This window comes from Pogoniulus pusillus, chromosome 27 (genome assembly GCF_015220805.1).
Source record: "Pogoniulus pusillus isolate bPogPus1 chromosome 27, bPogPus1.pri, whole genome shotgun sequence".
NCBI lineage: Eukaryota > Metazoa > Chordata > Aves > Piciformes > Lybiidae > Pogoniulus > Pogoniulus pusillus.
The window spans coordinates 9,086,550-9,112,978 of record NC_087290.1 but is presented as its reverse complement, the minus strand read 5'-3'; the positions used below and the strand labels follow the sequence as shown (position 1 = coordinate 9,112,978).

The 26,429-nt window shown below is 42.4% G+C and overlaps 1 protein-coding gene across 1 annotated transcript; it reads right to left on the bottom strand.

The window, feature by feature from the left end:
* Positions 1-123: 123 nt before the first annotated feature.
* On the bottom strand, positions 124-26,233 carry PITPNA (phosphatidylinositol transfer protein alpha). Its single transcript, XM_064165869.1, has 12 exons — positions 26,102-26,233; positions 20,958-20,988; positions 14,536-14,681; positions 13,889-13,980; positions 10,189-10,196; positions 9,206-9,280; positions 8,760-8,843; positions 7,463-7,540; positions 7,260-7,370; positions 5,497-5,619; positions 4,667-4,736; positions 124-2,989 (listed from the first exon to the last, which is right to left on the bottom strand). Exons 1-11 carry the CDS (start codon positions 26,119-26,121, stop codon positions 4,689-4,691), a joined length of 816 nt encoding a protein of 271 aa, XP_064021939.1. The 5' UTR covers positions 26,122-26,233; the 3' UTR covers positions 124-2,989; positions 4,667-4,688.
* Between the last annotated feature and the right edge of the window lie 196 nt (positions 26,234-26,429).

Sequence of the window (26,429 nt, the reverse complement as noted above, 5' to 3'; positions counted from 1 at the left end):
GCGGAGCGAGGGAGGCGAGCGCCGCCTGGCGGCGGGCGGACCGCGGCAGCGCTGAGCGCGTTTCGGCGCCCCGAAGCCCCCCTTCTCCCCGGCAGCACCCACAACAAAGGAGGAGGCACAACGCTCGGTCTAGTATTTTATTAGATTTCGTTTCCAATATGCCTGTATTGGAAGATTTAGGAGACAAAAAAGGCACAAACTCACATTTAAAGAAACAACGAGATAATCTAACCCATTCTACAAAGTGTGTGTTGCCAAAGGAAAGAGCACGATGAACCCATCAGAACGCGTCGGGGAGGCCCAGCAGGGATGAACCCACAGAGGTGCAGTGTGGGGGGAACAAGCAGCCTTGCCAATGCCTGACTCAGGCTGTGGGAAGGTACCTGCCTCTGACCCCCCAAACCCATCCAGCACGGGATGGAGAGAGGGGCACAGACAAAGAGCCCAGCGGTCACCTCGCCAGGCAGGTTGAGGAGATCTTGGCAAAGCTGATGAAAGATACAGCATGGAAAATGCTGCATGATCTTCACTATGCTCACTAGCAGGAACCAAGCATAGAGACTAAAAGGTCTTCGTAGGATTTGTCTATCCCAAGGCTGAGGGATGCTTTCACTTTGGATTAAATCGGAAAGAAAAAGTGCAAGGGGCAGAGGGAGGGGGGGAAATAGTCAGGCTGGAGTTCTTGGGAGTTATTCCCCCCCCCCCCCCCAGTTTTTCCACTAATCAGGAAAGCTTTGTGTAAAAGCTCTTACTCTGGAATCAGAGGATCAAAAAAAGGATTGCATGGTGGAATGTAACAATCTGCTTCCACAGCGATTAGTGTCATCAGATAGAAAGCCTCTTGGATAACACAAACTGAAAGAACAAGTGTGCTGTGTGCATTCTCAGGTTGTCCTCAAGTGTAAGAATCCCTCAAAACGTAACCAACAAACAGGAACAGAAGTCAGTGCATAAATTCTCAGTTAAAAATACTCTAAACTGAAAGAACTAGGACTGGGGCCTCCACTCCTTCTTGAACAGCTACAGAAGAGGCCATGAAACATCCTGGTCCCAAATAATCCTCATAGATTAAAATTTAGTTTCTTCATCTATGTTACAATAAATGTTTCTTTTCTTTTTTTTTTTTTTTTCATTTTTTCTTTTTTATTTTTTTTTTTTTTTTTTCTTCTGCCTGGTGAGATTGCTAAAAATCCCTCAAACCCCACCCCCACCCCACAAAACCGTCTGAGGTCACTGAGAAGAGCCTGCCAGAGCTACTGGTACAATTCAGAGCTTATTGCACTTAGACATGAGTAAGGCAAAATAACAAACTAAAAATAAGGGGATAAACTGCCCCCTCCCCAGAAACCAAACGCCATCCTCTCCCTCCAGAGCGAGCCTCATCTTCCCTCACCCTGAAAACCACTCAGATCCCAGCACGTGCTTGCTCAGCATGGCATGGGAGCATTTCAGGTTCTCCTGCTTGCAGGAATATGAAGGGCTGAAGGAGTCAGGTGTATTACAGAATGCCAAGATGACTCCTCAAAAGTGGTGATACACCCACGACTGTGTTTGGCATTCAGTATTCCATGTTAGTGCTGCCAGATACAGAAGGGGAAAATAAAAGTGATTGCCACTAGAAAAAGAAAAACCCAGAAATTAAAAATCAGACATTGGGCCTTAAGCACAAGCAAAGAAAACTGGGAGTTTTCTCATATGTGTTTAATAAAGCAGCATTTCTTTGATTCTGTTCTGCTTATCTGATTGTCTAAAGCTGATATCAACACAAGGACAGCTACAGTAAGTATATGGGTTCATTCAATAACTGGAGCTCTTTACACTTTTTAACAGTATCCTCTATGATCTATAGTAACTGACAGATATCCTAGAAAACAACTGCAGGTCTTTGCTGCCTTTTTTTATAGCATGAAAGGAGATTAAATTTTAGTCAGTCTTGCAATGGGAAGAATATTATTGCTAAGCAGAACCACCAACCCAGGCACCTGAATGTAATCAGATACCAAGACTTTACTTGTACACCAGCTTTTGCTACATCCAATTTTTTTTTTCCAGGGAGAATGACATTATTAGCAGTCAAAACTGTTTTGTAAATTATGGGAAATCCTAGTGAATCAAGAACCAGGAAGTTGCAACATATGCCAAGCAACTTGACATAATGATTTTGTAAGACTGACACAGACAGCTGAAGGACAACACAGTTACACGGGCCCAAGGGACCATCTACCACTAAACTGAAACTCAACAGTTACGTGCTGGAAGGCCCCAGCATGGGGATGCTGAATACAGCTTCTGTGCAGTCTTCAATTCATGTATGCTAAGACAGAACAAAGTAATGCCGTGCAGAAGCCACATATCACGACTCATTGCAGACCAAGAACTATATCTGGCTACTCCTGATTATGTATTAAAATTACATGCCACTAGATTTCTTACCCTGGGAGCAAGGGTCTGAGCATAGCATTTTGTGGAATAGTTTTGCACTCTAAAATATGGACAGTTTCCCCTCTCCAAATAGATATTCAAAGAATGGTGAAGGGGCTGGGTAGGAGCAAAGGTGGCAGTTTATCCCACTTGGAAAAAAAAAAAAACAAATTGGAAAACAAGAACAAAACAAACAAACAAACAAAAAAATCTAAGTCACCACATCACAAGACTATTTTAGCTAAAAATGTCACTTGAAAAAAATCAAACAGGGCCACGTGGAAATTGGTCTGAACACAATGTAAAACAAAAAAAGGGAGGAAGGAGTTGTAAATACAGCAATCCCTAAGTCACACGTCTGCAAGGAGCTGGCTCCCTGGCACACGTGCTGACGTTGGAGTGCTTAGTACCAGACGGTCTATTTGCTCACAATATTAAGGGGCAACTAGAGTTAGCTATGGGAGATTTAAAATCGCCTGCCGGTTTGATATAGAAAGGCTTGATCCAGAGATGGTCCGTCAGTCAAGAGTGTGGATTCCCCGGGCCTTCCTGACGACTGTCTTGCAAACTAAAACAAAGAGACAACAGGAAAACATTTTAGAACCATTTTGGAAGAACAGAGTGCCAAAAGAAGTGTCAGACTGAACCTCCAGAAAGCAAAATGTGAGACACGCTGTCGCCAGTGCATGCAGTGGCAATGCACAATGGCATTGCTGCAGCTCAGTGCTAATTCTGAGCAGAATTTTTCCAGCGCAGCCTAAAAATGACAGGAAGAAACTGTAAGAGAGTTGGGGCTGTTCAGCCTGGAGAAAAAACAGTTCTGGGGAGACTTCATAGCGGCTTTCTAGTATCTGAACACAGCTACAAGAAAGTTGGGGGGAGGCTCTTTACAAGGGCTTGTTGTGATATGACAAGGGGAAACAGACTGAAGCTGAATACTATAAAGAAATTCCTTACAGTGAGGGTGGCAAGACACAGGAACACGTTGCCCCATGAGGTTGTGGATGCCCCTTCCCTGAAAGTACTCAAGACCAGGTTGGACAGGGCCTTGAGCAATCTGGTGTAGTGGAAAATGTCTCTGCCTATAGCAGTGGGACTGGAACTAGATGACCCTTAAAGGTCTCTTCCAAGCCAAACCATTCTGTGACTCCATTGCTCTAATTTAAACAATCTAACTAAGGTCCAGATGCTACAACTCAACTGAGAAGACCACTAACTCCTTTCCCTAAGAACTAGAGTAAATGTGATTGAAGAGGAAACTAAAAACCTTTCAAGTTGCATTAAAAAAATCAAAATGTATCTACCAGAGGACATTCCTTTGGACACTCCCTCACCTTGTGTCTCCCCCTTATGCCAAACAACCAGCACACAACAAAGACAAGCAGAGGGAAACAGTCAGTCTTCAATATGGCTGTGGTTCTGCTCTATCCCATTCTTTCCAAGGATAGTTAGGATTCCTTGCTAGAAAAATTATTGCTAGTAACTTAGACTTCTCTATGTAAATGGACAATCTCTTCTTCTCCAATATTACACATTTTTGTACAGTGCCTAAGAAAAATTGACCAAACCCCAAGCTGACTACACAGTTTAGCAGAATAAGGTTCAACGTTCTCAGCAAGTTACCATCCAGTGTGCTCTCTACAATACAGCTAAGAGATCTGGCCAAAGGCAAATCCATATATGCTTCCTAGTAAGCTAGTCCCTCCTTTGCCAGATTAGCATATTCATGATTAAATAGATGAAAAATAAAGTCAAAAGCTTTTAAATTGTCCTTGCTGCTTTTCCTGCAGTGTACTAATGTTGCTCCAGGCCTTGGCCCATTAGTAAATGCTCCTGACAAACAATGTGAGAAATACACTCTGAGCATGTTTGGAAGGGATTTTCAACCTCTGAATATTCTGAGTATTTGCAAGTCCAACTTATTCTTTCAGGAGTGACAAAAGTTTCTCTGCAAGTCATGGCAAGCAGCACATGCATTAGAGAAATAAGAATAGCAACAAAGTCTACAAAATGTTCTAACACATTTTTCTCACACTTTTCTCTCATACATTTCTTTAGACTACTTCTGAAACAAGTCAGTAAACTCACTCATCAACCTGTCAGTGAAAGAGCTTCGCTATAAAAACAATTCAGACCACAGATTTGTCTGCCAGAAGCTATGAATGGGATCACTTCTTGCCCAAATATATTTTATTTTCTCTACAGAGAACTATAGAGAGTTTTGTTAAACTCTCTTGATACATACAGTGCACAGGGAAGAAGTCACATTAGTCATCTGCAGCAGACATTCCTTTCAACGGATCTTTTTCTCTCATCTGAAAGAGGAAACATTATTCAACACTGATTCTTGCAATGGCATTATCTCAAAATTTCATGGTATGGAATACATTCAGCTGCCTCCTTTATGTAAGAGCCTGGTTATATCTGAGCATCCCAAAGTAGTATTTGGGAATATGCACATGCAGGCACCATTTCTGGTTAAGCTGCTGGTCTGCTAGGGATCTGGTCTGCTAGGGATCTGGAACCATTGTCCAAAGCACAGAGTGTACACGAAACCATAATCAAATAGCCTGAGGCATGAAGGAAGAAAAGGGTGCAGTGCAGAACACAAATCATAGAACAATGTGCTCATTATTACCAAATTCCTGTTTCTCATAGTAAGAACCCTGTTACATGCCCTTCCCACCTGCTTATTATACTTAGAGCTAAAAATCCTTTTACCAAACAGGTTTGGAGAAACTAATGAGGACAAAAATGACCATTCAGCTTTGGGTAGAAGCTACCAGAAGATATTAAGGCAGTAAATAAATAACTGCCACTCATATCCTCATTACCTGCAGTTCAATACATTTATTGGCTCAACAACAAACAGAAGGAGAAGTCCATAATGATTAGAAGGAGATGCCAGCACAACAGAGTCATAGGCAACCATTCAAATCACAAGCAGCATGACCTAAATAGCAGGAGGACAATACACACTATGCTGTGACAATGCAGCAGTCTTTCCTCTCTCTACTGTACTGGATAGAAAGAGTTTCTCACACAACCCACACCTGCCCTGCTTTTCCAACTGACCTCATCCAGCTGTCTCTTGGTCTCATCCTCCATCCTACGAATGTCCTCCATAGTCAGATCAACCCACTTATCCAGCCAGCAAAAGAGCTGCCGGTGGAAGTTTGTGAAGAGACGCTTTTCTTGCTGCAAGAGGAGGTGGAACAGAACATACAAGGGAGATTACTCACAGGGCAATTAATAGGGATCTAAGCAGATCATAACAATTTGCAGAGATGTGTACACTGCAGAACCAGCTCCTTCGCCCACCCTTCTGTGTAGCTGCCACAATTGGAAACTGGAGCTAGCTGATTTTTATTCTTTTAACAGAGTAGTTAGAGCCTCGAATCTCCAGAGAAACACCTCTTTTCTTTTTTTACAATCAAGCCTAGACAGCAGCCTGCACAGTGCACTGACAGAATTAGTGAATGCTTTAGTAATTTCCTTTGATTTGACAGTATTGTCCTGACTGAATAAAGTGCTCCAGGTTGGATGTACTTAAAGAGCAGAATAGTTGGCCTGAAGGTGCAGAAAAAAAGGAGAAAAAGAATAAAAGTATTTTTTACATAATGCTTTGGCCTGAAGGTGCAGAAAAAAAGGAGAAAAAGAATAAAAGTATTTTTTACATAATGCTTGACTCACTAATAACTGGAGGTTGATATGTACTTATCCTGCTTCTCCCTTTCACAGTGACCTAAAAAACACCTAAACGTGTTTTCACAGGTGAAAACCTTTCAGCAGAGGTAACCAATGTGCATAAGCTACTTCAAGTTAGGAGCAATCTACCTCCATTTTATAGGAGATAAGCTAGACAAAATAACTTTCTCAGACAGGGGTATACAAAGCCTCTTGGAAAAGTCCTCATCAAGGAGGGACATGTTTCACAGCTACAGTTTCACATCTGGAAACTTGCTCTCATCAAAAGCAGCTTGACTAATTTGATGCTGACATGTAGCTGAAGAGGGACTCAAAGAGATTCAAGATACTCCTTTGTTCAGGGCTTTTGTTATAGGTATCTCAAATCCTGCAGCAGCACGGTCATTCCCTCTTAGAGCTGTCTTTAAATTACATCACCAGAGAATTGCTTTTGCGGAAGCAGCGCTCCAGCTCATCAATATTAACCACTGCCAAGGCTCCACGGTCTGAAGTTGTAAGCATTTTATGAGCACGTCCTGGAAAACTGCACATACTGATTCCTAGGTCTGGCATCCTGCTGCAGTTCATGGGTTATGAACTCTGCCAGAGAAAAAAGCTCTTCTCAGGGTACCAATTACTCATGCTCTAAGTAACAAAGTTTCCCACCATCTGCTTATTTTTCAACACAGGTTTTTCAAGCAGCAGACTGGGAGAGGAAAACATGATTAGAGCTCTAGGACTTGCCAGAAAGATCCTCAGCTGATTAGGATCAGATAACTGAAGCTGTAACTATCTCTCCACAAAAACATGTATGCTAGAGTTATTTTGGTCAGGGGCAAGACATGCATGATCTCATCATTCACTAACCAACCACCAAGTGACCACAGTTCTCAGGCTGATCTATTAAGCAACACAAGACAGCCAGTTTACCGTCACAGATTAGAGTAAGAACATTTTAGTGGCCTGTTCACAGAACACTCAGCCAGCCCTGCCCTTGGGTTGAGTTGGCAACCTTTAACCAATTGCACTACAGCAGGCAGAGGCCTTGGCTGTATTGCCTGAGCTAACCTGACTATCTCCAGGCACTATTAGAAGCAGCTGAGGCGATAAAGCAGATTTGAAGTGAAATGCCTCTCTCTCCCCTCACTTACCTTCTGTATAAAGTTCTCAACTTTACTCTGCAGACCCCACCACTTGAACTTGACTGTTACCAGTTTGTAAGCACACATGTATGGACAATCTGTCTGCTTCCCCAGCTCCTTCTGCAGAGACAAAAGGATATTCCTGTCAGGTCTCGGTATCTATACTTCAGTCATGTAAGCTGACACAGCTCCCAAACTCATGCAGTACTTACCTTCCAGTTGGGACCCAGAGGTCCACGTCCAGTCTTGACAGACTTAAATTTTGCTGGATCTTCTTCTGCCTTGTAATCCTATTGGACAGACAGGGCAGATCAAACAGAAATTATCCTACTGTTACCCAGCTGCTCCCCGTCACAAAGGATTTATGTTTCTGGTGGGCAAAGACTAACCTCTAACTGCCTTCTCAAAAGCTACTGTTTTCAGACTTCAACACAAGGTCAGGCACTCTTAAAGGAATATTTCTCCTTCCTGTGCTGTGTCCTAGACCTATGTGAAGAAGTGGTAACAAATTGATGTGACCTTTGTAAGGACTACTTTGGGGTAAGACTATCAAGAGATGTGTAAACCCCTTGGGATAGTTTTTTCATAACCAATTGTTCTTTGGGATCTAAACACTTCTGCTGTGCTCTCTGGAGCTGAGGTATCTACTATAAAGAAAGAGGCACCACTTACATCTCTTTCTGCACAGGATTTGTAGCATTTCCTTCCTACAATTTGGATTAAACTGGGCTGGGTACTCTACTCCTATCCCAAATTCAATTAAAATAAAACCAAACTCAAATAACGATCAACTTAGTACTAAAAGTGATCAATTGGAAACATCATCTTCTGCCCCAGGTGGATTACCTTTGCTCTCTGAGAGCATTTAATTCAGAGTAGTTTGTATTTGCAGACACAGCTTAGTACCTGCCTAACCTGCCAGAACCAGATGCTACTCTTGTTCTACCAATTCATCTTTACTGGAAAGAAAGCTAAAGTAAGTGTTAGTTCTAGTTTAATACTCTAGGCCAAGACTGAGAAAGGTCAATTAGTCATAGTGGAACAGTTTCAGAAATACTAAGTGGGAAAATTCAAACAACATTCCATTTTTATGTACTTGGGCTTTTTTCTGGTACAGTACAGTAACATCCCCCTCTTTCTTCAAGTAACTGTACTGGTTCTTATGACAAATTATTAGCTGCATGCTTTCAAAATACACTGTGAAGCCACAGGTCAGCTTCAAAAAATAGGCAGTTTAAAAAGGGTTTGTTATGGAAAGAGCAGTGCCATTTCTTTCTATTCAAGCATTAGTCAGCTGCAGACCTACATATTTACACTGTTCCATGTGCTGTACAGCCAGACAACACATTTCACAGATAGCACTGGCATAGCTTAAGGAATGCTCTTCCTCCTCTTCTTGTCCTCTCATTTTCTGTTACCTGCAACCATCCCTGGGAACACAGTTTGTATGTTAGCCCTCTTTTAGCACAAAGCCTCCCACACCATGGAGCTCTTACCCACCTACCATACCTTGGGAAGTACTTGACTCCGATCAGCAATGTCTATATAAATAGCTTCTACATTCTTCCATACATCTGGCTCCAGTTTATGGACCTGCAGTGAAAGTACCAGGCCAATATAAATGACTCCACTACAGAACACACCCATTCTAAGATCATAAAGAACCAAACAGAGATGGAGACACCCACTACACCCCTTCCACATCCAAGAAACACATATTAAATAAAAGAGCTTCTACAAAAGCAAAGGTGCTTATACAGAACAATGGTTTGGGGGACAATTTCATTCAGCATGACAAGTCCACAGGAGGGAGTCACTGCCCTGCTACTGTGATAAGTATCTCAAACCCAGGAACACAACAAAGAGACCGTTTCACACGGCAATTCTCTCATCTAGCATGGAAAGCAGCACTGTGACATTAAAGAGATGAATAAATACACAACACAAGTACTTACATTCTCTTGTGTTCCAAGATCTGATTTATGCCAGGTTTCAATTTTGATCAGGAAGTCATCCTTCATATACTCATTCTGTCATCAAAACAAAGCTTCTTGTTATTCCTTGGATATATAACTTATTATCTTATTAGCAAGACAGGCATTAGGGAAGTCAACTCAAAGAATTACAACTTGATTAGGGTTTGACTTAAGGAACTTCAGAATTGCCTGTAAACACATCATTGCTTGTAGCAAAACTGTTTGATCACTAAATAGGTGTGGTCAGACAAACCACAAATTACTCACAGACAAAAAAAACCCTTCTACTGTTTTAGCAAAACATTTGCAGTTTATAAATAGCTTTCTCTTTAAAGGGCAATCTCTGCCACCCCATTTAGAGTTTGGAAGGAGCAGCATAACTAGGCAGAATTATTCTTTTTTTCAAAGGGATTATTATCTAGCACTGATCATATGTTTGGATGCAACTCTTCAAATGACACTATTCAAACTGAGAGCTTTTGACACTGGAAAGGGAAGGGACAAGCAGCACAGTTCTGCTAAGTATGCAAAAGAAAATTCAATTTCTCATTATTAGTGTGAGTAGAAAAGGACTTCCAAAAGTAACCCAATCTTCCCTCAAGGGAGTAGAAACAAAAGCATGAGCCAGTGGAACACTTAGCACGTAAAAAGGAAATATCAAATTCAGAAGACAGATTACTCAAAGGCACATAATGGTATAAGCTAACTTTCTTTTAATCAGTTTATGTAGGCACTGGTAGAGCTGAACACTGGTGCATTGGTGTAGTACAGAAAGATCCCTGTCCCTGGTTACAAATTGTTTGTGGATATGCCAGAGTTAGTACAGGGTTTTAATGTATAAGATCATATAATGACAAAAGCGAAAGCACCTTCAGCTCAAACCAAAGAGCTCCTTATAGCAGAGAGCTTCATTTCAGACATTACATATGCTTCCATAGATCACCAGGAAAAACAATACTTACTGTAATAACTGGTCCAAGAAACCAACACATGAAAAGAAAGAGATAGAGTACTTTAGTGAATATACAGCAACCATTGCCCTCCTCCCACGATCAGCAAAACAGAGACAACTTCAGCTACCCATGGCGGCTGCTGATACTACTGAGGAAAAAATGCTGGAAGCCTATAAAAACAGCTAACCTCACTCCCTTCTCCTGAAATTCTCAGAGGTGCAGAGACCCAGAGGAGCAGCAATTAATTATGTACTGCCACTTCTGCTCTCTGGACCTGGGCCAGCTGGATAAGAAGGTGGAATAAGTATGTTCAGCTGACAGCATTTTGCCAATCCTTTCTCAGCTTGCAGATAAGAACGTCTCTGTAGTTCTGAAGCAAACATATGCTGGATTCCAGGCCAGTGCAGACCTCATCACTCCTGCACGCAGTAACCAGACCCTCTGCATCTCCACTGCTCATGGTAACTAAATTCCCTGGACAGTAAGGCTCAATTATTCAACACAGAAAAGCAATTAAAGATCCTGTAACAGTCAGCATCTGTTCTACCTGAGCCATCAGAGGACATTAGCAATTCAACTCAAGAATAAGAATGTCTGAAGCTAAAGTTGAACTTCACTGGTTTGTTCTGAAGTTTAACATTGAAGGTCTTATGAAGAAACTATTTTGTTTTAGGAGTACTATTATATTTTTGTGAGTCTCCTGTCTAACATCCTCTAGACAGTATCATCCCATATCACCTATCACACATCCAGCTACCTCAATTGCCTGCTGCTATGTCTTGGCCTCTTCTACAGCCTGACAATTTGAAAATTATTTTTTACAACGACTCACAAAAGGCTAATTATTAAAAGTGAGATGTTGGGGTGGAGGGACAGAACAAGCAATCAGAGATGAGGCTGATTTTTAAAAGCTTGAACCTCACCTCAAAGAACATTTCATTATTTCTTCAAGGAGGAGAGATTTTTCCTTGTTAGTCCAAACAAAATACTGAAACCAGCAGTAATTATATAGCAGAGCCTCCCAGCCTCCAGCCTTCCCATGACTATGTGCTGTGACTAACCAGCTACCATAAAACAGGTTCCTTCACCTTCCTAAATTATTCTCTGTGGGGAAGACTCCTCATTTGTAAACAAATTAATCTCTTTAGAAATGTCCATTACAACTTAGATACTCAGCTTGCTACAAAATTAGGGCCTGCACTTGAGGTGTTACAGCAGCAACTCCTACACGTTTCAGATGCAGTTAGAACTTCTCCATTTCTTGACATTTGGCCACAGGCCATGCTGACATTTAGAAGAGTAGAACAAACATCAAACTGCTATTCTAAAAAACATTTAAGGAACATTAATATTTAAGTCAGCCTGCAGAAAACAATGTTCTCCTTGGCACTGGCCTATGGTTCTAACTGCTAGGCAATCCTCACTTCATTTTTATTGTAGATGCTGTAAGTGCATAGGACAATCTCTTGTACAGCTCATACTCTCAAAGGAGCAAAGTGAGGCTTCCACTCAAAGTACACAACCCAAATATATTCCCACATAAACAAGTGTGCAGAACTGCAGAAAGTTATCAGCTAGGCATTTAAATTCCCTCAGTCTGCAGCACTTGATTGATATATAATTGATTGGTATACAATATGCATATCAAAGTAATAATTGAGTTTTTGAGAGATAGAGAGAAATATAGGAAGAATGACCTTGTATAATTAAAAACAATAATACAAGGCACAATTTACTACAACTATGGCTTCATTCACATTTAAAAGGCTCTATGTAATAGCTGATGTGCATGTAAGCCATCCTCCAGAGAGCAGCATGCGAATGTCACGTTGGGACAGGCAGACAGAGACATAAGTACCAGTAACTCCTACTCACTCAAATCAAGTTTAGTTCTTACTGTGTCCCTGGCTCATAGATTTCAAACTCAAGTGAGAGGGCTGAGAGCCACTTGCTGTTAGCCAGCAGGGCATTTCATGTTTCACAAAGATTCACAGGAGAACATCCAAGTCTTCTCACCCAAGATCAAAATACACCAGCACACCTCCAAGTAACATGATAAGGCACACAAGGCAGCCTAAACCACACACACGGGTTCTCCCCTCCTACCCAGTACTAGCAAGTGAAGGTTTCAGCAACTCCTCTGAGTTTCTCTTGATCCACGTCAGGCTGGCAGACACTTTAAACAGATCTGTCAGCCTCCGCATGAAAACTGCCTTCTGCTCCAGCCCCCAGAACAGGGCACTTTCTATCTCACATTATTTTGGTGTTTATTACAGTTGAGGTTTTGTTTTTTTTTAATGTTAACATTTCTAGCAAAACAAAATCTGAAATTTCTTCAACTGTATTTGAAAGTCTACTTGATTTAGTATGACTTTTTTTTTCATGAAGACAGAATTTTAGCAGTGTGTAGCAGAAGGACAAGGAGCTAAGAGCAATGCTAATGTCATACCTTTGCTTCACAAATTGGTGGAGAAGGAAAAAAGAGGAGGAGGATATAGGCATTATGTCTAACAAAACCTACTGGAGACAACTTAGATCCGTTTCCACAGTTTAAAGAACTGTTTGTGTATTTCACATGGAAATAAACCAGACATTCAGCAGCTAATATAAGTAATATGCTGCAAGAAAGCCACATAAAAATGAGAAAAGTTATAAATAACTTTTAGTATCTTCAATTATGAGGCACAATGAGAACTTACTCTGCAGTTGATGACAGTATCTAAATTTTGTATTTGAAGTACTCATTCCACTGGACTGCTGCTAGTACTGAGGTAATGTTATCCTCCCTCACTGCAAAGCTTTTTCCTTCTTTTAAAGCACTTCCTTTCAAATTTCCTTCAGGAAATTGTTGAAAAAATATTTTTTTTCCATATTGAGTTTCATGAATAGTTGGAATTTAAAAGCTTACAGCTCCCATAGCAACTGTACCACTACCAAACAGCAGAAAATACGTCCCTCAGAGACAGAAACAACAAAAAACAGCCAAAACCACTAAGTAAGTTTGAAGGCAAAGTCAAATTTGCAGTTCCTACAGCAAAGACAACCAGAAAAACAGCAGTGGTTAAACACTGCAGCTGATAACTTCAGCGAATATATGAGATACTACACACTCCTGTAGCAAATACACAACTTCCAGAGCCTCCACCCCAAACTTTGCAGGCTTCACTTTAAGCATGTTGGATGAGATTTGGATATCTGTGTCAAGCTTCCAACTTGGAAGCAATGGTAGCTTTCCCTCTCTGACCTTCACTAACCTCAGATCCTGCAACTGAGCAAGTATCAATCACATAACACTTGCTGCCATCAAACCGCACTAAGCAAGAGGCAACCAACATGTTCTCTGTTCCCCTTTTGCATATTCTATTGTTTTTCTCACCAGGCTATTCTGTGCTTGAGTACATAAAATTATCTCTCACATACTCCTTTCACTAGAGTTACCCATCTGTTCCTTTAGTAGCACTAACATCCATTTCTTGGTCTGTTCTCTTCTACTGTCATTCATTAGCAGCACATGGCACAAGGGCATTTCTTTTAACTCTACAGCACTGTATTTTGCTTTTCCTGGCCACAGAAGGGCTTAGAAAAGAGAAATACAAGATTTAAGAGCTGAAACAGCTTTCCTGCTGACTGCCTCCTTCCTTATCCCCTCCTACCCACCCCTGTGCCCCCAAGAAAGCCAGCAGTGCACAGTCCTCCACAACACACTCACCAGTTCTGCAGTAGGGATAGGCATTCCATGCTTTTTCATGGATATTCAGAGCTCCTTCAGGGGCCAGCATTCTCACAAATGTTGGCACTTTGCTGCAGGATTTGGAAATAGGAGGAAAGGCATCGATAAGAACTACATGTAAAAAGATCTGTGGCCCAGACACTCTGAGATGGGGTGAGCACCACCTGAAATACAGACACTGGAGACCTCCACATATCTACATTAGTCTCCACTTCCAGTACAGTGATCTCCCGAAGTTATTCTAAACCTCCTTTACATAATGAAAAAAAAAAAGAATATTAAAAAAAAAAGGCTGACAATAAGTTGAATTCTAGGAGGCATTTTGCTCTTTAGCCAAATTCAGGCATGAAAATTCTAGGTAACAGGATCATATTTGCTTTGAAAAGCTCAGAGCCAGATGTTCTTAGGTCAACAGCCACACTTATAGAGGCAGATAGGTGCATCTGTGCTGTTCATTTCCAGCTGTGCCTTATCAGCAGCTGCTATACTCCTCTTACTCTTCTCCAGGTCTTTCAGCCTTTGCATAATCTTTGCTTTATACAGTTGCTGCAATCCTGCTGCATCCTCCTCCATTCCTCTCACCCAAGGAGCCCTGCCCAACTCTGGGAATAAAAAGTTTCTCATACCTCTGTAAGTGGTAGATCTTGTGTGTGTACTGCCCACGCTCTCCATCTCTTTCATAGGGTTCATTCACCAGGACCTCCACTCCTTCACCTCCACCAGTTTCATTTTTGCTGGCTTCTGCCACAGAATACAGCTGTCCCACTTGATACTACAGAAGTTAAAGACACATTATTGTGATAGCTGTAATTTAGCAGAAGTAATAACTTTACCAGAAGAAGTAAGGGACACACTTCTTATCTGGGAATGAGGCAGAGAAAAAGACATCCACTTCTGTGTCCAGATAAGCAGCTCATTTAATTTCATTTTGATACAGAAAGCTTGCATGGCAGTTAGGAGGAAAGCACTGCCAACAGGATAGTCACAGAATCCCAGAAGGGTAGATTGGAAGGAACCTCTGGAGGTCATTTAGTCAAACCTTCCTGCTAAAGCAAGGTCACACAGAGTGGGTTGCCCAGGAGGATTTGGGAGACTCTATGTAGCCTGGTCCAGGGCCCTGGCATCCTCACAATAAAAAAAACTAATTCTCCTCCTGTTCAGATGGAACCACCTGGGTTCCAGTTTGTGCCTATTGCCCCTTGTCCTGTTGCTGGGCACCACTGAAAAGAGTCTGGCCCCATCCTCTTGCCCCCCATCTTTTAGCTATGGATCAGCACTGAGAAGATCCCCTCTCAGTCTTAAGATCAAAACTAACACAAATCCAGCAGAAAGTAAAACAGGTTATAGGAGTGTCAGGACAACAATTACAGAAAACACAGATGACCTCATGCAAACTGCAGCAAAATTCATTGTTTTTCACTTTGTTTGGCATACAGGTGTCCCAATTGTTCAGGTCAAGTGGAGAACAAGGCACTGCCTGTCCCAGATTAACAAACACATAGTACTTGATCCCAGAGAACTTCACATGAAGTCTTTGACAGAATGGGGGGTAGGAGGAAAGGGAGTGAAGAACTGCAGAAAGGAGGAAGAAGAAAACAGGTACTTGCACCATCTTGCACACCACGGAATTGCTGAGAGAAACGTACTTGTTAGATGTCCACTGCTGAGAAGCTCAAAGATGAGCATCACCCAAGTGCAGTTCAAAACAACTAAACAAGGAGCTAGAAGTAAAGAGGCTGTTTGCACCAGCTGTGCTGCTGCCTTTGAAGGCTGAATAAACTGAAATTACCCTTCTTGGTCTTTATGACAAAGTCTACTGACATACTAACATGCTCAAACCTCTCTTGTCAAAACTGACACCATGATCATACTAGGTCACTTCTCTTCAGTGAACATCCATTTTCCTTCTGAACCTACTTCAAATCCTGTCTGTCATGTCCTCTACAACCAAGCCTTTTCTTCCTTCCCAGCTGTCTTCATCCAATCCCAAATGATGTTTTACTTCCACATAACTAAATCCATCCTGAAAACTTTAATGAAATAACTGAACCAACTTGTGTCCCAGATGACCAGCTGATCCATGCTGCCACTGTTCCCCTGCTAGCTTTGCTTTTGGGTTGGGCTTTTTTCTATATCACAGTTCCTCTTAGCCATAACCTTAAATTGCTAACAGGGAGAACACAGAATTTCTACATGCAGTGAAATTCTTACCATAAGATCATTTCCCATTAGCATCAAACTCAAGCTACTTAATACTAAACAACCTCTTTCAAAAGAAGCATGGTTGAATGTTTCACAAGGAAGAGCCAAAATATAATCAAGAATGTGTGCAGAAGAGAACATTCTCGTAAAGATTAATACAACTTGTCTCTGTGAGGGGGAAAAAAAGTGAAAGCACAGCTCAAAAGAAACATGATCAAGTGAGGAAAACTCACACAGGTCTCTCCAATGAAGTTTGGTGAGCAGACAGAGTTTGAGGATGAAAAAGCTAAAGCACCAAGTCAAAAGAAAGCACTCAATCTTAACAGAGTTAAGTTTTCAGACCTGAAAGCAGCAGAATAGCAACTGTTACTAAAGGCAGCAGAGAGAAGCAGTCTGAAAACATAATCCACAAAGTGTCAGGCTTCAGAAGTGCAGTATCAACCCCAAAAACCTGCAAAACACAACTACAGAGGAATGGAACTCTGTTCAGGCCTTCTTCCTGATCCCCAGCACAGGGTATATGCATCAAAATCAGCTCTCATCGCCCCCTGCACTGAAACCCAGACTGGGAAAGTAAAATAGTGGACTGAAGTGACAACCCAGAAACACAGCACTGGGCTGGAACACCTTCAGCAATGAAGGATGCTTTCTACAGTGGTTAAATTTCATTGCTAGACCATGCAAAACAAAAACAGTAGCCAAGCTACATGGTCTTTAGTACCATCTGGAGCTAACAAAGACCAAGAAAATATTTATTCCTGTTGGAAGAGTAGTAGATGGCAAGCTGAAGTAATAAGGACAGATATCCCAGTCTCAGTTAATCAGGGGCAGGAGAAAAAGCATACCAGACTGCTTCTGAGCTAAGAGCAATAGCTTTGCTAGATCTCTCCAGCAGGTACTGCCCCATGTTATACAAGCCACTTCATTTGGCTTCACAGCTTCTGCACTGGCAGCAGCAGGTTGGGTTTCAAGTCTAGATTTTGGGCTGCAATATAGCTCTCTGCCTTCTGACATTTCATAAACTATGTTGTTTTCCTTATAGCTCCCTAGAGATGACCCACAGAAAGCAGAATACTCCAGAAGAGCAAAACATGAGTTGTGAAATCTTAGAAGCAAGTTGATTTAGTAGAGCTACAGCCACAGGTACACTCATAAAGAAGAAAGCTTATCATGAGTTTGGCAACTGTACCATTATACTGGACACCTGAATGGCTTTGCTTTGCAGCAACTCTCAAGACAGGCCTCCAGGGACACAAGTTAATTCATCTTAGTAACAGTCTCTCATTCATTCCTTCTCCCTTTTCAAATACATGGGTCCAAAGTGCAGACACTAAGAGGATAAGCCCTTTGGTTTGGCATCTTCACCATTTAATCTCCCTTGTAATTTCTGATCCTTTAATCGCATTGATAAAAGAGGAAAAGGTCCAAATAAAACTGTCCCGATGAACAAATCCCACAGCATCTGCCTGCAAAAGTTAATACCAAAACAAATTCTGGCTCCATGAAGCCCAAAGTGTCAGACAGACCTATCCTTGCAGACCTGAGAGCTCAAAAAAGCACCTTTTCTTCAAGAAGTCATCTCTCTTGATCTGTGGCACCACAACTGACATCTTATCTTCATTGCACCAAACTTCTTTCAGAAGGCCTGATCTCAGTGTAGTCATCTTCAAGAAACAGTTACTTCCGTGAAAGCAGCTTTGAACACAGCTAATAAATAGAAGTCCTTTGTGTTTGGCAAGCTCCTTCCCATATGAAGCACAAAGAGGCAGAATGTGTACACACAGCTCTAGTCCCTACCAGCATTTTAAGGTAGCAGCTGGCAAGACACCCACACGGCTGTTCAAGTCCACAAAGCCAGCCCTGTGCAACTTGGCATTGGTCAGAGTGCAAGAGCAGAGGTTAGCACACAAGATACAACCACATTTTTTTCTTTCTGCTCCCTGTACTGCAACAACATCTAAAATGACACAGGAGTGCAGCTTGCAGCCTGCATTTGAGCAGGGCCACATTTTGGCAGAGTTTCCTAGTAGAAGACAGTCTGCTACAGTCTAACTCCTACATCTCAGCCTTCAAGTTTTAGTCATCACCAAGGCTCCTGTTCCACAGTTTTGTTCCCATCTTAGCAGTTACTTGGTTAACTATTCAGCACTAATCTCCTTATTCATTAAGTCACACCTCCCTGACCACTACTTCTCATTTTAATTCCTTATTACTGGTTAAGCTCTGTATGCTAGGGGTGAAGAGACTGAACACAGAATCCCTGCCGTATCATAGAACACCACAGAAGACTCTCAGCTCTATTACAATGCCTCAAAGCCATAATTTATTTAATTCCCTATCTGACACATTGGCATCAGACTTTTGGAAACAATTTGCATGCAGAAGGTGTGAACTCTTGAGTCTTTTAAGCAAAAAATTGTCCATAAAGTGATGTCAGGAGTCCTCTTGCTAGCCAAAGACATTTAATGAGCAGCTACATGGTCAAGAGCCACAACGAGTCTCTAGAGCCCTGCTGAAGAGTTTAATGCACAACAAAATCCTTGAAAGCAATGTTGTTTTAACAGCTGTTTTGTAGTACAGACAGCAATGTAGTGACCAAGTGATGCACAGATGTGTCAGCATTTTTCCACACAGGAAGAGAGATGAAGCAATACACAAACCCAAAGCAGTAGTCATCCTCTGAGTCAGTGCTGGAAATAACCTTTCCTCTTAAGCATACCTTGAAAACCACCATGTCATGGAAGTATATATGCAAAGCTAAGCAAACTTCAGCCCTCCTCCTGCTGAGAGAAGTGGTTCCTACCACTTGAGAATGACCACACCCTGAAATGGGGAAATCACTGATGGACAAGGTGACACTATGCAAGTTTGGGGAGAAATCAAGTTTGGTCAAGTTGGTGGTCTATTTGCTATCCAAGCACACTGAGGTGATCTCTCCTGTATTTTCATTCCTTCTCTTCTAATGATGTTTATCTGCTCTTCACTTTATAGACTGTTCAGTAGGTTACTCAACTCTCTGGAACTCCTGTGACCCAGAGGACAGGAACACACCTTCTGAAACAGATGACCCCAGGGCATCTTCAGGCAACGAGGTTGCTAGAGACCAACAGATTTACAACTGCCCAAAACCTCAGCTTTCCACACAGCAGCCTACACACAAGGCTCAAATGCCTGGCACTGAACAGCCAGCCAGGGAGGGAAAAGAGCATAGCGAGGGATTCGCTTTAACTGGATGAAGGTTAATCCTAGTATCATAGAACTCAGAAAAACCCTATGCTGGGCTCCATCCAGTCTAACCCACTCAAAGAAACAATCTGTATACTGATGCTTTAACTTTCTCTTTGCATGGCTTGATACCTAAAAGGCATAGCACTGAGGCACAGCTCCTGTTATTCAGGCTTAGGTCTTCTGTTTATTGAGCTCTGGAGTACCTGACCATTTACCCACAACTTTCTCTAACGTGCAAATCTGCACCCTTTGCTTACCTGACAAAGCTTATCATGTTAGTCCTTTCTTTGTCAAGGATTTCCCCACACAAGTAGTACTTAGGCACAATAGAAGACCCAAACATAGTGCCTCTATTACTTTAGACAGACTTCAGTTAAACTGCTTGAAACAGACTCATGCAGAAAACATATAAGCTACAGACAGACTTTGGGCATTAACAGCCTCATGCTTAAACCAACATAGATCGAGAACCACTTTCCATCAGTAGATGATGCTTGCCACATCACACTAATCCACAGGACAAGAACCCATCTTAGACATTGCTTTTCTTTCACTAGCCAGCCTCATGGCTGCAGGAATGCACCACATCAAGTTCCAAGCTGTATTCTATCAAGAGAGAAGAATTATAAAGGGATATGCTTAAGGCTGTGCCGCCACGTCCTAGCTCAGTGCTGTCTCTGCCACAGTAGCTGCTATGTTCACTTTTCTTTCCCTTGAAAAAGAGGGCTGTTATCACAGCTCTCCCTTAGAGCAGGCCCTTGATCAGAGCTCACAGACTGAAGGCTTACAGCCAAGGATCACAAGAAAAAAAGAAACAAAACAAAACACCCAGAAGAAATAACTTATAACAGAAATGCCATAGACTCAGTCACTCATACTCCTCCTCTACCTTGCTAGTATGAACATGTTTATACGGTCAGATTGTCTGCAAGAGTGGTGGAAGGAAGGAAAAGCAAGCTGCAACTCCCAGAGAAAACAGCAGGGAATTGGACACAGACTTTGCACAGCTATTTGATGGGCAGTTTGGCAACCTAAAGAACTGTCACCATTAAAAGCTGTATTTCTTCTCTCAATTAAAGCTTCACCTAAACAAAAAGAAACTTTTATTTCTGCAAAAGTTAGAGAAGACAGGTCTTAAAAAGCCCCAAGGAGGATATACACAATCTTGCTTCTGGTATACCAGTCTCACAAATCAAAGGAAACTGGGGCTCTTTGTTCAAGAGTTTAAAACAAAAGAGTTCCAGCAAAACACAGTTCACAGTTTAAAGGGTAATTTAAATTTGTACTAAAGCTTCCTCTTCATCTTAGGAAAAACAAAACCAGAAACAACACAACAGTATTAATCAAAAGGAAACTGCACTTGAGAACAGTCTGACAAGTCAAGATTTGTAATCAACACATCTGAAAGCACTCTACAGGAGAGACAATCAGTACCCTCAGGTTTAAAGAAATTTAATTATTTGGTCAAAATGATGGTGGATGAGTAACAGCTCACAGGGGTCCTGAAGACTGCTATATATTTCCCTTGCATTTTCCAGTTTTTGCTTGTACAGACTGCTTTGATCACAAGCTTATTTACAATCCCCTAAAGAAAGGAAGAAAGAAGAAAAGGACTTACCTCCTCCACAGACACAGGCAGGATAACACGGCTGCAAGGGAACACAGAAACAGAAGGTTAACAACTATCCCTGCAGCTGTAAAATCTACATGATGCATTGCTCACAGCAATGGTTACCCAGCTCTCCTCTCCCCCCAGTATTCCCAGCATCCACCTAATGCTGTCATCCCTAGTGCTTGCTCTTTAGTCCCAAGACTATTTATCTAACATCCTCAAAGCGAATCGATATGTGATAGAGCACAACTGCAATCCTATACTAAACCAGTATCACTCTCACAGACCCTTACTGGCAACACTTCACCAGCCTACAAATCTACAGATCCAAACAGCTGTATGCTCCTTCTCACTCCATCCTTTCAACAGCCACATCTGATTTCTCTCCAAGCTGTTGTCAGGCATCACTATTTGCTTCAGCAGCCTTGAAGACACCACGATCTGCCCAGATGTCCTGTACCATAGGAAACAGCACTAAAGAGGACTACACAGAAGGTTTTCTCTGAGCTGGCTGCAGAGGAAGGTGTTGCCATTTCTATAGGAGTCTTTTTTTTTCATGTTTTGGTTTCCTGAATACATAAGTCAACCAACTGGACTATAGAGCAAGAAATGCCACAAGTCATGCTGAGATGATGTTTTTTTAAAGACAACAAGAACCAAGCTAAATTTAAAGAATTTTAAATTGATTACAATGCAGGTATATTAAGACCTTTCAAAATATTGTGTCTATCACCAAAACTAGATAAGTATTTGACCTCTGCTTTCACTAAGTATGATGTTGCAACAAAGAACTAAAACATGATACAGACATGGAAATTATGCAGCTACTGCGGGTGAAAGAATTCCCAATTCTTTGCAAATTAGTCTCAAAGAAATTACAATGTAATGGGATCAGAAAAAAATATATTAATAAATTTATTTTAAAAGAGCAATACTGGTGAAAATTAATTTTGTTTTCTACACTAGAGGAATGTTACCAGCAAGATATAAGAACAAATTGTAAGAGGGGCAAAAGTGGGCAGATTATGCAAGATTACTTATGACAGCAATGCTTTGTGCTGGCTGCAGAGTACTGCAGAAAGAGCTACTGAGAATTGCAGATAAAGTTCCGTGTCAACAAAAGCAGAATAAGGCACTGTAAGCACTCTTTTCCCCAAAACACATGGAGTTAATGAGCCCTAAATTAGCAACAGCCAACAAATATCTTGGGTGTCTTTATGGAAAAGCATCTGGAAACACCAGATCAGCAGCAGTTCAAAAGTAAACACAACATCAGAAACTAGAACATCATACACAGAAACACAAAGACAGTTACATGCCACTGCAATCCCTCATTCATCAACGTTCTGAATATTCCATATAGTTCTGGTTACTTCAACTCAAAGAGGATATGGAACAAATGAAGGAAGGCTGAAAAGATGGTAGGAGATGGGAAAAAGCTTGTGAAGAAAGTAGCTAGACCAGGCTTTACACCTTGGAAGACAACACAGATATAAAAGAGTTAAGATACAGAGCATTAGAGTCAAGAATGGTGTGAAAGTGAATGGGAATGGAACAATGGCTGTGTCTTACAACAGAACATCTCCAGACAGAATACAAATCATTAGGCAGCAGATTTAAGACTCTCAAATGTACTTTACATCACGCATGCCTAAGTTATGGGATTTCTTGCCAAACACAAGTAGTCTAACTGATTTTAAGATAGGATTTGATCAATTTGTGGAAGTGCCTATGTCACTTACTAGTAGGACATACTGAATTACAATCACTCTAGTCACCATAATATACTGGTTCCTAAAAATATCTGCTAGAAGGCAAGATAGGAAAGAACCTTTCATTCAGCTCAGTATAGTATTTCCCACATAAGGAGGAACGAAAAACAGAATATGGATTTCCACAGGCAAATCACACCATCAAGCATGACATTGGGATAGTTAACTGGGTAATGCTGTGATATGAATGGAAGGAGGAACAGAGCAAGTAAAGGCAAAATTCCAAGAACTGGGGAAAAAACAACGGCTTTGGAAAAAGATTGGTGCACATTACTGAAACTCCATTTAGGAAACCACAGGATGCTAGATTTGAATATTATCTCAGAGTCCAATGTTCAGGAACAGAGAGATACAAACATGAAGAAGTTAAATAGTTTACAACTCATTTAACCAAGAATGTGGGGGATGACTAACACTTGTAGGTAGGTAGTTGATAAAGAAGTAGGAGGGAAAACTACTTGAGAGGATCCAGAGGAAAACCTTCACAGAAGCAGCAAACGAAACAAAGATTCCTGAGACAGAACCTGATCAACTGATGAGACATTACACAATGTGGTTGGCCTGAAAATGCTGAGGAAACTCAAGATCTCTCCTAAATTAAAATCTGCTTCAAATGACAGCAAAGGGAAGTACAGCTGCAGAGAAGGTCGGTGTCATTATCGTCACTTCACAGGAAAGGGAAGCGAGTCTCTACACTCTGATTCTCCTCAAGGTCTTCCGATGCAGTTTAAATCCAAATAAAGAGAGCAAACAAAACCTTAACCAGCATTTACAAACCCTGAAACCAAATCAACAAACTCATGCAGTTTATCTGTACCACAGATAGGTAGAACTGAAAGATAAGTCACAAAGACTGATAGGACACCAGACGTAAATGTTAAAGCTGTCACTGCACAAGCAGCTGTCATCAGCTCAAGAAGCTGCATAGAAAAGGTGATACAGGCAGCCTGACAATAAAAGATGTGACATCAGGTTTTTGTTATATTGCTCTATTTCTGTAACACCTCCTGAAATACTTATGGAGCACATAATGATACCCACTGGATTTAGTATGGAGTATGTGACAAGGGGTCACAAAGATGAAAGAATAGTCTGTTCAGATGACATGCAGTTACAGCTCACTTATATACTCTTATACAGCTGGGAAGGTAGGTGTATGCAGTGGTGGGGCAACCATAACTAACCAAACAATAATAGCAAAGTACTTCAAGTACCCAGGTCACATCAAAACAAATTGTTTCTATATGCTTTAAACAACTGCTTCCCAAACATGAGATTTAGTTAAAATCCATCTCAAGATAGCAAGCAAAATGGGCAACTTTCACACACAACATTAAGGAAGATCTATGCCAGAACCAGTATAGCAATACAACTCAGAATGTTGGAGCCAGTTGGGAATCCCAAGAAGTCAAAATAAATGGTCATTTCTGAAGTACAGTAGCACCCTTGACTGTCCCAGACCCATGTATGTCTTAGTAAAGACACAGAGAAAAGAAACATGACAATATGGCCAGTGACAAGACTTAAAATATTTGGTGACCCTTCTGAAAACAGAAATGGAAACCTGCAAGAGACATTTTTTTCCTAATTCTGGTCTTTTAACCTTTAGTCTTAACATTTACATTTCACATTTTGTTTCTGAAACAGGCAGTGTGCTGATGTAGTGAGGTAAATGGCATTAAAGAAAATGACTTTTGGAAGTGATGCTCATCAAAATGAACCTTTCATACTCTCAGAAGCCTGAAAATCCAAAGAATACATATTCCTGTGTTTATGAGATGCCTCATAGGTAGCACAGTTTGCCAGCAAATGAGCTTTACTGCAGTACAGGGCAAGAGATTGTAAAAAGAGGCACAGAAAAGATACATGAAGGTGAATAGAAATAAACCAGAAAGGTGTTATAGAAGTTCATTAAAATTCATAGGAAAACATCAACTAAACAGATGTTATTGAAAAAAGTTAATTATCTTTTCATGCATCTGAGACTAAGCACTTTGCATAGGTTTCTATCTGCCAGCCAGTTTAACACCACAGAAAGTAATGGTGTCTCTGTTACAAAGCTCAGCTCTGCTGCCGCTCTTAAATTCTACACCCCTATTGTTGGACAAAAATAGCAAGGGTTTAAAGGTTGCTGGGGAAAAAAAAAAGTTAATCAAGTTTAAAGACAGCTACAAGGATTTGAACAACCCTCAACACAGTTTTAATATTTTAATCCACAACATGATCTGTGACCTGACAAAGTGATTGCTATAAAGAGGACACCATCATGTAGGTAAATGTGTCTAAGAGAAGACCTGAAAAACCACTTTATTGTAGAGATAACTGCTATCTTCTACAAGGTAAAGAAAAAAAATACTTAAACAAACAAACAAACCAAAAAAGCTTCTCCCATCGTTACGAATAAGTTTAAAAGGATACAATGAGCCTAATTTAACCTTAAGAACCCAGGAAAGAAATAGGTGCAGTCGGACTCAAAGCTCAATGACAGCTATCCAAAGTGCACCCGTCCAAAAGAGCATACCACGTTAAAAAGCAGAGGGCAGCCGAAGGAAAGCCTGCGGAGCGAGGTGACTAATAGCTACATACACACACGACAGACGGTCCAGCCTGTTTTCCACCCCTTCTTCCCCATCACCACGCAGAACAACCGCATCAGCCTCAGGGAAGAACTCCATGGTGAGGTTTCCATAGAAAAACAATATTTTTTTTTTCGGAGCTATCTTATTTCTGGCATATTGGCTCTTGGAAATTAGACAGCTAAAGGAGAGGAAGGGGAGCAAACCCAGGCTCGCTACTTCTGCCCGTTACAAGAAGAAGGGGGCAAGACGCAGCTGTTTCACCCCGTAGCACTGACCCGGTGTCTCCCAGATGGGATACGCGCTCAGCAACCGGCTGTGGCAAGGCCACCAGTCCTCCGGGCCACCGAGCACACCGACGCACACAGTGCGGAGCCTGCGGCGAGGACAAGGGGCCGGAGAGGCCAAAAGAAGCACAAACCGAACCGCTAACCGTAGGGCTCTCTAAGCCGCCTGGCTAAGCGCCGGAGAGCCGCAGCGGCAGTGCGCTGAGGGGGCAGAGTGGGAGGCCGATGCTCGCCGGTAGCCCGAGCGGAGGGGACTGCCGGCAGCTCGCGGGGCGCCCTCACCCCGCCACCGCCGTGACCTTCACTCCCGCCCCCACCGGCGCCGCGGCCCTCACTCAACGCCTCCCCCGCCTCCGCGGCCCGACGCCGGCCGCAGTGCAGGACAAGGCCGGGATGCCCTCCGCGGCTAGCCACCGTGCCAGGCCCGGGCGAGCGCCACCGGAGGTGACCGGGACACAGCCAGAGGGGTGAAGGGGACCGGAGGGGCGATGAAGGGGCAAGCTCCCCGCACTCACTATTCCTTGATCAGCACCATGGCGGCGGCGGCGCCGCGCACGTCCCGCCGGGGCCGGCCCTGATGAAGGTGACAGGCTCCTGGTGGCCGCTCGGCTGGACCGCGCCGCACCGGGACGGGGACTGGGGGAAGGGGGGGGGAAGGAGCCGGGGCGGCGGGAGGAGGGGCGGGGCGTTTCTGCGGCAACGGCTGCGTCACGGCGCCACGCACGCGTCCTTACCTCAGCAGCGCGCGGCGGGACGTGGGCCAGGGGCGGGAGGGGTGAAGGTGGGCGGGAAGGGAGCCAGAGACCCTCCCGCCCGAAGGCATCTCCCGCGGCGCCTCCCAGC